This window comes from Vespa crabro, chromosome 24, assembly GCF_910589235.1.
Source record: "Vespa crabro chromosome 24, iyVesCrab1.2, whole genome shotgun sequence".
NCBI lineage: Eukaryota > Metazoa > Arthropoda > Insecta > Hymenoptera > Vespidae > Vespa > Vespa crabro.
This window is the reverse complement of record NC_060978.1, coordinates 193,928-206,359: the sequence shown is the minus strand read 5'-3', so window position 1 is coordinate 206,359 and position 12,432 is coordinate 193,928. Positions and strand designations below refer to the sequence as shown.

The 12,432-nt window shown below is 32.3% G+C and overlaps 1 protein-coding gene across 2 annotated transcripts; it reads right to left on the bottom strand.

The window, feature by feature from the left end:
* Positions 1 to 1,516: 1,516 nt before the first annotated feature.
* LOC124432221 (protein singles bar) lies at positions 1,517 to 12,370 on the bottom strand. Of its 2 annotated transcripts, XM_046980942.1 has the most exons (7): positions 11,580 to 12,370; positions 9,071 to 9,230; positions 8,547 to 8,729; positions 8,115 to 8,255; positions 7,072 to 8,044; positions 6,532 to 6,780; positions 1,517 to 1,658 (listed from the first exon to the last, which is right to left on the bottom strand). In XM_046980942.1, exons 2-5 carry the CDS (start codon positions 9,221 to 9,223, stop codon positions 7,967 to 7,969), a joined length of 555 nt encoding a protein of 184 aa, XP_046836898.1. In that variant the 5' UTR covers positions 9,224 to 9,230; positions 11,580 to 12,370; the 3' UTR covers positions 1,517 to 1,658; positions 6,532 to 6,780; positions 7,072 to 7,966. The 2 variants fall into 2 exon arrangements, with proteins under 2 accessions (XP_046836898.1, XP_046836897.1); XM_046980941.1 differs by lacking the exon at positions 11,580 to 12,370 and having other exon boundaries at positions 6,532 to 6,765; positions 7,443 to 8,044; positions 9,071 to 10,139.
* Positions 12,371 to 12,432: the final 62 nt, after the last annotated feature.

The following is a 12,432-nucleotide window of genomic DNA, read 5'->3' as shown; positions in this document are numbered from 1 at the left end:
AAAAAAAATGTTCACAAGAGGAATATCCATCCATCGCTTTAGCAGTCAAACTTGTAGGATTTGTTGCCGTTTAAAAGGACAGATTTTACGTATCGAAATTTATGCATCGATATCGTTATCGATGCATAAAATTCGCGACGTTAACCGTTCTACTTTTTTATTACGTTAAAAATCCACGGTATTTCTAAAACAATTGCAAAATTTCTTTCGTTACTTACTTTAAAATAAAATTTACGCGTAAATAATACTAAAATATAATTCGAGAGCTTATCGACATGACTATGATAACTAATAATTATAATAATCACAAGGCACACAAGAACATTTCTTCAAGTATAGAGACGATCATAAATAGATACAGTCATGCATTCTCATAATCTACCATACGTGATTCGCAAGTTTAAGTAGTCAAACACGCGCAGTATTTCATATCTCTCTCTTTCTCTCTCTCTCTCTCTCTCTTTCTCTCTCACACACACACACACATGTCTTTTCCAATTCAGATTAAACAAGGTCACGACCAAATTTTTTCTCTTACTTCGCTTCGATATCTCTGATGTGAAATGGAGCAAGCTAACGCAAGGCCAAGACCTTTTCTTATGGAGTCATGGTCATTTATCAAAAATCGTAAGAGAAAAGATTTTCATTCGTAACAAAGTTTTTCTTATATATATATATATATATATATATATATTTATTTATTTATTTATTTATATATTACATATATAAATTCGTTGGAACAATTCTAGAGAAAAATTAATGGTAGCTTGTTGAGAGATATGTATCAAATATTTTCAATGATATACTTTTTTCTGTTTATTTAACCTCTCCAATAAAACGGTCATTGGTTACGATAATTTGAATCTCGTTGTACGTGATTCTCAATTCAATTTATATTTGAAAATCAATAATCGAGAAGCAACCCAGCGCAATCGTATAAAACAATCGAGAAGAGACGTTGATCGACCAATGATCGATAATTCGTTAGTTTCAATAAATCGGTACCTGCTCTTTCTTGCTGCTTTTCAATGGAAAAAAAAGCACGATGAAGAAGAGTTACGTAAAAGAAGATTGCATAAATCACAGCGATAAAACACTATGTCGTTCGACTTCGTAGTAGTAATGGATATACAATATCCTATCAACGTTGTTCGTGAAATTTTTTCGTAAGTTCGTAGAAAAAAGTCATTAGTTGTTTCTGTTTGTTCGACTGTTTCGAACGAAATTCGTGCACTTATATTAGTCAATACGAAAAGAGAATCGTTCGATCGAAGAGAATCAAACTATGGCATCTCTCGTTGAAAACGAATCGGTTGTATCGTTTGGACACATATCGGAGGCAAAGGACTTAACGTCGTCAGGTTGTGTCCTTCGAACGCGTGGAATTTGTGGCATTTTTAGTCTCGGTTTCCTCTTCTTAAATGTTTCCTTCTTTCTATAGTAACATCATTTATTATTATATAAAATTTCAATGATTTTCAGAAAAAAAAATAAAAGAAAAGAAATTATTACTTACTGATGTTTACAATCGATAAAAATTCCCATTGAAAATAAAATAACAATAGTGACGATTACGCCAATTACTACGACGACCAAAGTTACGATCGCATCTTCTTCTTCCGGCGTGAAAGGTGTTTCCGTAGTCGACCAAGATATACCTGAAAACGTATTTAATACAGTTATTTCGTATATATATATATATATGTATATATATATATATATATATATATGTATATATATATGTATATATACATGTATATATATGTATATATATGTATATATACATATCACTAATTATTTTATCATTATATTTATCAAACATCCTAGCTGCGCAATAGAAAGTGCACGGTAAAAGCGGTCAATTATACAACACTTTTCTTACCAGTCTAAAAAACGCATTGTCCAATAGAGAAAACAAAAAGTAATTGCATTCTAATCTCACGAGAACGCCGGCTGTTTTTCGAAATCAAATTTCTAACACGGAAAAGTTATGTATATCCGTATGACATATCATCGTTACGTACGTATCTATGTAATTGATACATTTACAAGGTACAAACAAGCTAGAATTTCAAACTTCGCTGAAGTATACATATATAAATTGTCTACTACGTGATCAAAGATAACCTTTGGTTTCTAACGCAACGATGGAAGTGGAACTCGATGATAAGATTATTTTAGGATGCGTCATTGTTTAGAAGAATTAGATTCCTGTTTAATTTATTTAATGGTCAGTAAATACTAAATAAGCATTATTCCACGCGCATATTGAAGACGATATCCTGGAAGCAGATCATCCAATGATCGGCATTCTAATGTTCGCACATGGAGATCACGTTACGTCACTTTCACAATAGCAAAGGTAAGTAACCTGAGCATTCATACTAAAAATGCAGACAAAAGAATTAGACTTTGACATTTCGATTGACGTCACTTTGAACGTCAAAGGACCTTTTAAGATAAACAACAACGACATTGAAGTTTAAGCTTTTAGACGGCTCGTTATGCCGAACCGCACGTAGATCATCCAGAATGACGTATAGGTCAGAGTGAAAAGCGGGAAGTGCCATCTAAAATTTCACAAGAACTATTTCTAGTTGGACGGGTCAGGTATGCCATATTAGAATTTATATCGGATGTACTGTTCTCGGTACAAATGGTTATGAATTTTTCCCTCGTTTTAATTTCTAGATTTTTATCTTTGTCATCGTGGGGTAAAAGTAAAAAAAAAAGAAAAAGAAAGAAAATGGACGAGCGTAATTCTAGGAGCGTTAACGATCGAACGTCTCTTTCTCCTTCGCATAGTACAACCATACACCTGCGATTACGTTACTAGCCAGAGTTCGCTATACCTATTCGTCCGCGTCTTCGCATACACATATATATATATATATATATATATATATGTATACGTACGTACGTACGTATTTACGTAGATATACGCACATCTACACGTACTCAAGGAAAAGGAAAACGAGCATACACCGAGCGATACCAGTCGGTACCTGCTAGTGTGAAAGTTATTCCTGACGGCTAAGGCCGTTCTGCATTTTTCGAATAACGAGACAGCGAGTTGCCTGTTCGTATATAACCATATACCATTATCAATAGAACGCTCATACAATAGCACAACCGAACGTAGATCTCCTCAAACTTCCAAGAATCGTAAGACCGCGTGCATTTAACTAGATGAATGGACTTGGAAAAATGACAATATTCTTTACATCGTTTCTAACAATTTTCACTGGGTTTTTATTCATAAATTAAACATTATATTTTACGATAAACCGGCTGCTTTAATCACCGATAATGGTCTTTGGTCGTTCAAAACAAAAGTTGTTTTAAAATATTCTTTAATGTACGAACTTTGTGAATCGACATTTGTTTTCTCTAAATCATCATAATTAACATTTAATGTGCTTTTTATCAATTTATCGAAATCTTACGGGGGAATAAGTTCGATAAGAGTTCTAACTCTTGAAATACGAATGTCTCCGGTCTTAACGAAAATCTCCTACCAAAAAGAAAAAAAGAAAAAAAAAAATAGGAAAACAGAGGATAATATACGAGTCCATTTCCGTAGTAATGTTTATAAGGTCCGAGAGGAACCTATCCCCTAGAGAAATATTCCTCCTCATTCCGATAGGCCGAGATAATCGCAATTCGACACGACAGGCGTTTTCCACTCACGCTCGCAGCAAAAGGTTACTCGTATAAAAAGGAATCTCGCATTCATTAATTTACTTTCCAGTATAAATAAATTAAATTAATTAGTATCGTCGTAAAACAATGAGACAATTTTTTTCTCTTTTGAAATTTTACGATTTCCTTCTTTTTTTCTTTTTTTTTTTTTACCAATTAATTATACTTATTAGCTTCTGACAACTGTTATAAACACACTATTACTGTTTTTTCTTTCTTTATATATTTATTATAGAGTTTCGGGACCCGAAACACTCCGTGAATGATTTATCACATCACCGAGCTTTATTTATTATTCAACAAAAATGAGTTCGCGTTATTCTTATTTTTGCGATAACAACCATATACATTCTCTTCTTGTTCTTCTTCGAAACGCAACGCAGAAATAAAAGAACGAATAGCGAATCTGGTAAAGTTTGATTAAGAAACGTTCATTCCTTCGGCAAGCTTTTAAGGATAGTCGCTTAAAAGTTGACATTTTTTTCCTGAAAAGCACACGTTGTAAGTTAGATTGGTCGGACGTTTTCAATTAAACTCTTCGATGATATTTTTCCAGAATAGTTAGATCGTTTGGCAATCAATCCCTGGACCGTTTTTCACTTTCGAACGTAACTATTTCGAATTGAAATGTGCAAAGTAATTAACAATGTACGAGACTATCTTGAAATTTATAAGAATTTTATCATTGAAGTGGCATAAATTTGTATTGTGGCATAAAATTGTAGATAAAAAGCAAGATTTAATAATAGATATCTTACAGATCGAAAATTTCGAATAATATAATATCGTATTATTTTGTACTTAAGAAAAGAAAATAAAAATAAAAGAAAAACAATACATATTATCTTTCCACTGTTTTGATAATAATTATTATTCGGAATAGTATTGTTGTTTAGTCATTTCAACAAAACTTTCCGTAAAAATTTAGTATACTATATAGAAAAATGTACGAGGATTCGCGCCGGAACTCAGAACTTCGGCACCTGTTGATTCTTTCCTTGCAGTCTCGTGACAAAAAGTCCGTTGAAAACGGTATTTAATTATGTATTTCACGATACACAATGAAGGACGGACTAAAACAAGTTTTCTATGAAAAATCGCACGTTCCAATTTCTCCTGAAAGTGGCGATGAAGTCGATACTCCGAGAAAGTATTCAGTTGTACATCGTTTTGTAAGACCTCGTCATTTCTTTCGATTTTATATACGATAAAGGTCATTATTTCGTCGATATGCTTTCACCGACATAAGTGAGAAAATACTTTTACTCGTTCGACGATTTGATTTGGCAAGCACCTTCGAAATCACCGACGCAACGACAAGACCCATCGCAAATTAAGCGCATTCAAAGGTCAAACAAATACTATACGATAAATCATTTATTGAGTTTTGCTTTCGAGTACATTGCTCCCGTTTCTACATTAAAAAAACAAAAGGTAGAAAGAAAGAAAGAAAGAAAGAAAAAACGTTTCAATCTTGGCACAAGATCGAAGGATTTTATACTTTCAAGAGAACATTCGCCGTAATGGAATTCCGAAATCGGTCGAGAGGTATGGATTTTGTTCTTTGAAGTATTCCCTGACACATCGTTTAATAATTTAAACGTAATATCCGAATATTCTATTGACCTCTCATCACGAAATTCCTCGTATTAAAAATTTACGAGCAGATTTAATATTCGTCGATCAGTTTCAAAGCCGCATTCATTATCGTTTGTTTGTATCCAGATAATATAAAAAACCAATAAATCAATGCTTCGAAATGATTTTCGCCTTTTCTCTGTGAAAATCGTCGAGAATGTAAAGTAAAAAATAATAAAGAGAAATAAAATAAAAGCCGAAAGATATTAATGTAATACAATTTTACAGTCACAGTTAGTAACAGAAGTAATTCCTATGGGAAATACCTGATTCTTATAAAAGAATACAAAAACATGAACAAAAAAAAAAAGAGAGAAAAACAAATATCTCGAGAGGGGAAAAAAAACAAAAAAGACTCATCTGGATCACTGGATACAAAAACGCACGTATACAGTAACAAGAAATACCAAAACTATTTCTTGTAATTTCCTTTACGAGAAATCAACGAGTTGGATCTGGGAAATCAACTTTTCCAATTACAAAAGAACCTCTTTACCTTTGGTGGTTGTGGCGAGTTTATCGGTGACGACGCTTCGCATTTGCGTTCCCATTTTTTTCGAAAATCAAATCCTCTAAAGGAATTTTCACTTTTGTCGAAAAAACAAAAATTTAACGAGATAAGCTAAGAAGATAGAAGAAGGAATGTGAAAGATAATGCAATATTTCGAATCTATTGGCTAAGGATTAGACCCTCAAGCTTTGACCTCGTACGACTCGTATAACACGAATATTTGGAATCTTCCGAACGTAGCGTCGCGACCGGTTCGAGATCCTGAGGTAAACTGGCGAGCACATGCCTCGACTAGCACACGATATGCCTCTCGTCGAAGCTCACTCTGGAAGGACGGAGACGGTAGCCAGAGAAAAGAAGGATGGAAACTGAGATTGAGAGAGAGGGAAATAGTGAAAGAGAGAGATAGAAAGAGAAAGAGAGAGAGAATAAGGTTTAAGAGTGGGAGAGAAAGATACGAAGTGCAAGAGGAAGAAAAGAGAAAATGAGAGAGAAAGAGAGAGAGAGATAGAGGAAAGGAGAAACCTCACGGTGAGGTCCGTGAGGATCGACGTGTATAACTCCCATTCACCATCCAGGACACAGGTATAACCTGGTACGCATTGAAATGACCTGCAGCCACGCTTTTCGTACAGTCCTCGTCGAAAATAATGAACGAAATGAAGTATTTACGTACTTACATACATTCTTCGTGCTTGTAATTAATAGAGACGTAAATCTATTTGATTTAACTCCTTGAAACTCTAATATGAGTCAATATATTCTTATCGCACTTGTATCTATATATATACAGAAATATATTCTTTTTTCTTCATCTCAAGGAAAATATTATTGTGGTCGTTGTTACTTCCCTTTCCTTTTACAATTTCAAGCGAAACTCATTAAGACGATCACAAGTTGTTTTCTGTGAAATTCTGTAAAAAAATCAACTGATTTTGATGATAAAATCGAAGACATTGTCGTCAGTCATTACGTACGCGAGATCATTTCTGTATAAACATTCGCCAAAAAGTAAAGTAATATTAAATGATTAAATATTTAAAAAAAAAAAATATATATATATATTTTTTTTTAATATATATATATATATATAATATTTAAATATATATATATATATATATATATATATATATATTTAATAAGATCATTTGGAATATTTCGAAAATGTTTTTCCAGAAAATGAAAGAAAATTATTTAACAAAATTTATTAAAAGTAATACTCTTTTATTATATTAAGTAACGTTCGGGCATATGGTACGCTATTCGCGCCAATGCTATTAGAATAAACGTGCGCGAAACAAATTCTGCAAGTAACTTTTATTGAGATTATTCTCATTTTATTGTTCCGCATTAAGAATTTATCTTATCGGGATGAAACTTCGTTGGAAAAGCATTGCTCGTAGGTACCAACTTTGCGATAATTAATTAACTGTTTATCTTACATTCAACTAGAGGAATATAATGAGACCATTCGAGTTGTCCTCCGTTTTTTTTTCCCGTACAATTAACGCTTTCTCTCTCTCTCTTTCTCTCTATCTGTCTATCTATCTATCTAACTAGCTATCTATCTATCTATATATACTGTCTGTACCTTCTTCTTTCTCTCTTTTTCTTTCATGTGCGCGCAAAATTTCACCGTTTTGGTGAGCCGTGAGCAATGAATAAGCAAAGAGAACGTCTAGATGGCCAGCTAGACAGGCCAGCACGTTCGCGCCTGCCTTCTCTCGCTTCGAGACACCGGGCCCGAGCACTTAAACAATTTATTTCACTTTCAATAGCTCTGAAATAAACTGTTCGTACCACTTTACGATCAATTTCCTGCGACAACGAAACCGGCCCTCTTCCATCGACGAGAGGATACGAAAATTCGTCGGAATTGTGAAATTTTTCTTGATTCTTTAAACGCTCATCATTTTCAATCGTCATCCCCGGCTAAGGGATCTTTCCTATACCTTGATTATACATAATGAGATGTTTTAACGTTAACGCCTAAACGTTTTGATGTTATCTATAATTAAATATCTATGGACTGAGTTCTAATCAATACGTTTAGGTGCAACATTGAAATGTTCCGATCTGCGGTATCATCAAATTCGGTCCTATTAACATTTAAATCTATCTGCCCGTTTTATAATAAATGAAGGAGAAATATGCATCAAATCCGTGTAATACTCCAACGACTCCGCTCATAATCTGTAAATAATAGACGAATTATTTTCTGTATATAAAGTAATAAGAACAAAGGAAGAAGATGTTAACTTACGTAAGCTGCTGTCATAGCAGGATAAACATCAAATCCTGGCTTTAGATAATACTCAGGCAAGAGAAATAATTTTGTTGAAAAGGCGAGGTAAGAGGCAGAACTCATGTACAAAAAGCTTGCCAATGCGTTGAACATCATTTCCTATAACAAGCAAGTACACAATCGTTTCATATGTATTTTAAAAATATTAAATATGTACATGGATATGCAGTTTGCAATATAGACGAGTATGTTGAAATAAAATTCGAGACGATCCGAACTCGAGTTATTCTTGATATTTTATTTTTAGCAGAGGAAAAAAATATAATTCTAATTCAGAGGAAAAAAGATAATATAAAATATTATTTGGAAACAAAGTATCTTTTTATAAAAATATATTAACAAGCATATTCCTACGATCGTTTTATCGATTACAAATAATATAATACATACGAAAAGTGATGAACGGATAAGTCTGTAAGATTTTTCTGAGACTACATAGCAGATCAACAAAACGGTGGATATCAAAAAGCAGGCCGAGGACGTCGTCAAAGATCCCTCAAAGGCAGATCCAATGGACGTACTATACCTTAGACCGTAATTGACTAACAAACTCTGAATGAGTCCGCTAATTACCTGTGAATAATGGAAATACGTAGCGAATAATAATAATAATAATAAAAAACTTTTTCAAAGTATGTTAAGTCGACGCTCGAATTAGACTAACTAACGATAACCGATTTCCGTTTATGCACGAGTTAACGAGTTTACGATAACAGTTGCAACGGTTGTCTTCCTTTAAAAAGGATTTCCTAAATGATCTTGTTTAGTATTTCGTATATATATAAATAAAATGAAAAAAAGAAAAATAAAAGAAGAAAGATTTCCTTAATTAACTGTACGAACGTTAACGAAAAAATCGATTTATCCTTTTTTCCCATTAATCAAATAGTATACAATTTCTGACCGTAACTTACTGTTTCGAAGACTTTTACGACTCCCGGCAAAGTTTTAAGAAACTCGATGTGTATGCAGGTACAACATCTACAGCAACAACATTCGATACCTCCGGCTCCATGAGTCCCGGATGATGACATCCTGATTATTGGCCCAGTAGAATTTTTATCCATGATCCTTCTTGAAAAGTGAAATAAAATTACGTACTAGTAAAAAGTTTTCTTCTCTCCCTTTCGATCGTACGATTCTGTTTATAACTTCCGAAAGAATTCCCGTCTGATATAATTACTTCCCAACCATTTAATTGATCGATTTATTTACGTGTTGCTCGGCAAACATTGGAACAGTTTAAAATCTCTTGCAGCTACTCATTCGAGATTAACCCTCGCGAATTTGATTCTCCTCTAATTGGTTAAATAGCGATTAATTCACATAATCAAAGAGCAGATGATAAGCGTAGTTCATTGATCCTCTCGATCGAAATTGACCGAGCAATATATCTCGATCTTTATGGGTTTCATCAAAGGTAATCACGATTGTTTTCGTATTTGAAAATTTTATTTGAATATACGAGTTAAAGAATAAAAGTTTTCTGCGCAAGAAAAGCAGAACCGTGACAACGAGATACTTTTGACGAACTGAGGATGTTTCACGAGTTCGTTCACGATCTTCAAATGTCGTTGCACCCCCTGCGTCGTATTTAACACGGGAAACCGTCGTCTATTTCTGGCACGTACCACGAGGCCAGGATGTAAAATCGACTGACTATGCAGCCTTCAAAAAGGAAACATGAAAGAAGTTTATAAAAAAAAAATCTTCAACGAACTAACAAAACGCATATTTTTATCATTGATATAGATTTGTTAATATCTTTTTCTCTTTTTCTTTTTCTTTTTCTTTTTTTTTTTTTTTTTTCATTAATTCTGAAATTAACGATTCTCAATGATTGTACGCGATTGAATTATTTTACGGAGTCGATACTATACGTACTATAGTGAACGGTATCTATGATTGCTATGATAATATAAATGATTGTCACCGATAAAATATATGCAAATATGGCTTAAGATTTACAATACATGCGCATACACAATGCATTTGCAAAATACCGTATGCATTCGCGTTGTTGTATCCCATTTTCTCTTTGTTTAACTTTATTAAAACTACTCTCACATGAAGACTACGTGCAGATGTACATCCTGCTAATGGTACCAGGAAGAAGTTTAATTTTCGTGAGAGAAATACCGCTACTATGGTGTTCTGTTTCTTGCTTAATTTAATTATATTAATGCTCCGAGTAATTTAGTATACATATATATATATATATATATATATATATATATATATATATATATATATGTATGTATATGTATATATATATATAAAGATCTTATTATTATATTATTATTATTTCGAAATATTTTGATAAATAAGAGATATCGATACTTCGTTATTCCTTATATTAATATATTTTCCAGATATAATCGTTTCAGAATAAATGTCATATAAATTCTAAGAAGAATTCCTCCAACCTTTCTCATCGATTGTGTTTAAAATGTACATCTTCATAAAATACATCTTCGGATAAGGTAGAAATTCATTGAACCTACCGTCGTGTATATCTAATGCGAAATCTTTTCAATCAAAGATTTTTAATTCGTAAAGTAAATCATTCAGCATAAATTACAATCAAATATATTTTTTGTTATATTTTATTCAAGTATTTGATAATATATATATATTCATACATACAATAAAAACACTATAAATGTATATATAGATATTTAGTTATAACGTCATGTCGATAATAACGACTTCGACTTTACCCACAGTTAATAAAAGTCGGTAAAAGTTATATCCCTAATCTTTCCACATATTCTCTTTAATACATTTTCAAGAAAATTGCACTTTTTTTCGAACTTTAAAGAATAACATTGCTGTCATTCTTTAAAACAGCGTTTTACCTTCACGCCATTGACAATAACTACACTCTGCTCATTATAACCTATTATTTCTGACAAGAAGTAATGAATGGTTTCGTGGTCAGAAATTGATTAAAGAAAAATTAACGATAAAAATAAAATGATTATTCAAAAAAAAAAAAATCAGCTATTACGCCGTAACATCTAATTCCCGAGGACGGGGAGGGAAGAGGAAGCACAGATCTGAAAGAAAACAGAGACTATAGGAAAATATTCGAAAGATATCGATGGGTGATCTTGATAAAATTTGATGAATATCATGAGACGAAAAAATAGATGTGAAATATTACATATATTCTTTGAGCTCGATTTTTTTTCTCTTGAATATAGTTGCGTCTTATAGATTAGGTTTATGAGAGAGAAACGAATAAATAATTATTTTTTGTTGTATATAACGATTAAACGATAATAAACGTAATCATTATTGTCACTTCAAATGATGGATATAAGAATTTAATAGCAAATTAATTTTAAAGGATCATAGTTACTTAAGAATTTAATAGCAAATTAATTTTAAAGGATCATAGTTACTTTCAGCTTGACATACGAATTAAAATAATCAAATCATGCGTTCCTTCGTAAAGATACAGGTCTCCTACATATGTATATATAAATCTTCACTCCAATTAAACGTATTGTATCGATAATTAGTAGAACAATGTATCCTATGTATAAGATAGGTGTATGACTGAAGGATAAATATGTGTATATATTAAGCTCAAAAACGCGAGTAATATAATAAATAAAAGAAAATATTAGACGGTCGAAGGACTTCCGCCACGATGTACATCTGGCAGATCACTGCCGTGTATTATATAAACGTATTTATCGTTCGCGAGAGTCACGTGAACACGTTCGCTCTGCTCGTGGTCCAATTGCTTTTTATGACGTCAGAAGAAGCCCTTGTTTACTAACACACCAATATAGCTTAGCGTTAACATATATACGTTCGGAGTATGGTACATGATCGAAGTTTCATTATATAGTTTGTCGTGTTTTCCCTTTCCCCTCTCTTCGTTTCATATAACCTTCGTTTCTATATATGTATAAAGAAAAATATCAATGTATGTGAACGCTATTATATATTCTCTCGTTAACGAAATTTATTCTAATGTTTTATATAATATAATTTATATCGATTTATGTATTAATTTATATTGTTTGTTGTATCGACGGCACTTTAAAATTGCCCGCCAACGCCCATTAATAGATTCTCCCTTACATTATATATATCGGCAATCTCCTCACATATATATATGTATATATATATATATATTATTTATATAAAAATACTATAGAAATAAGTATAATCGAATGTCAACAATCGTATAAGAAATAATGGTAAAATCATTTCTTCTTTAATAATATAAATATTCTTAATAATATAAATATTTTAATTG

Excerpts from the sequence above, each read along its gene's own strand:
- LOC124432221 (XM_046980942.1), bottom strand. The coding sequence starts at position 9,223 with ATGGATAAAAATTCTACTGGGCCAATAATCAGGATGTCATCATCCGGG. Across the intron at positions 8,730-9,070 it reads TCGTAAAAGTCTTCGAAACA|GTAATTAGCGGACTCATTCA; the intron begins GTAAGTTACGGT and ends CATTATTCACAG. Across the intron at positions 8,256-8,546 it reads TTATCCGTTCATCACTTTTC|GAAATGATGTTCAACGCATT; the intron begins GTATGTATTATA and ends TGCTTGTTATAG.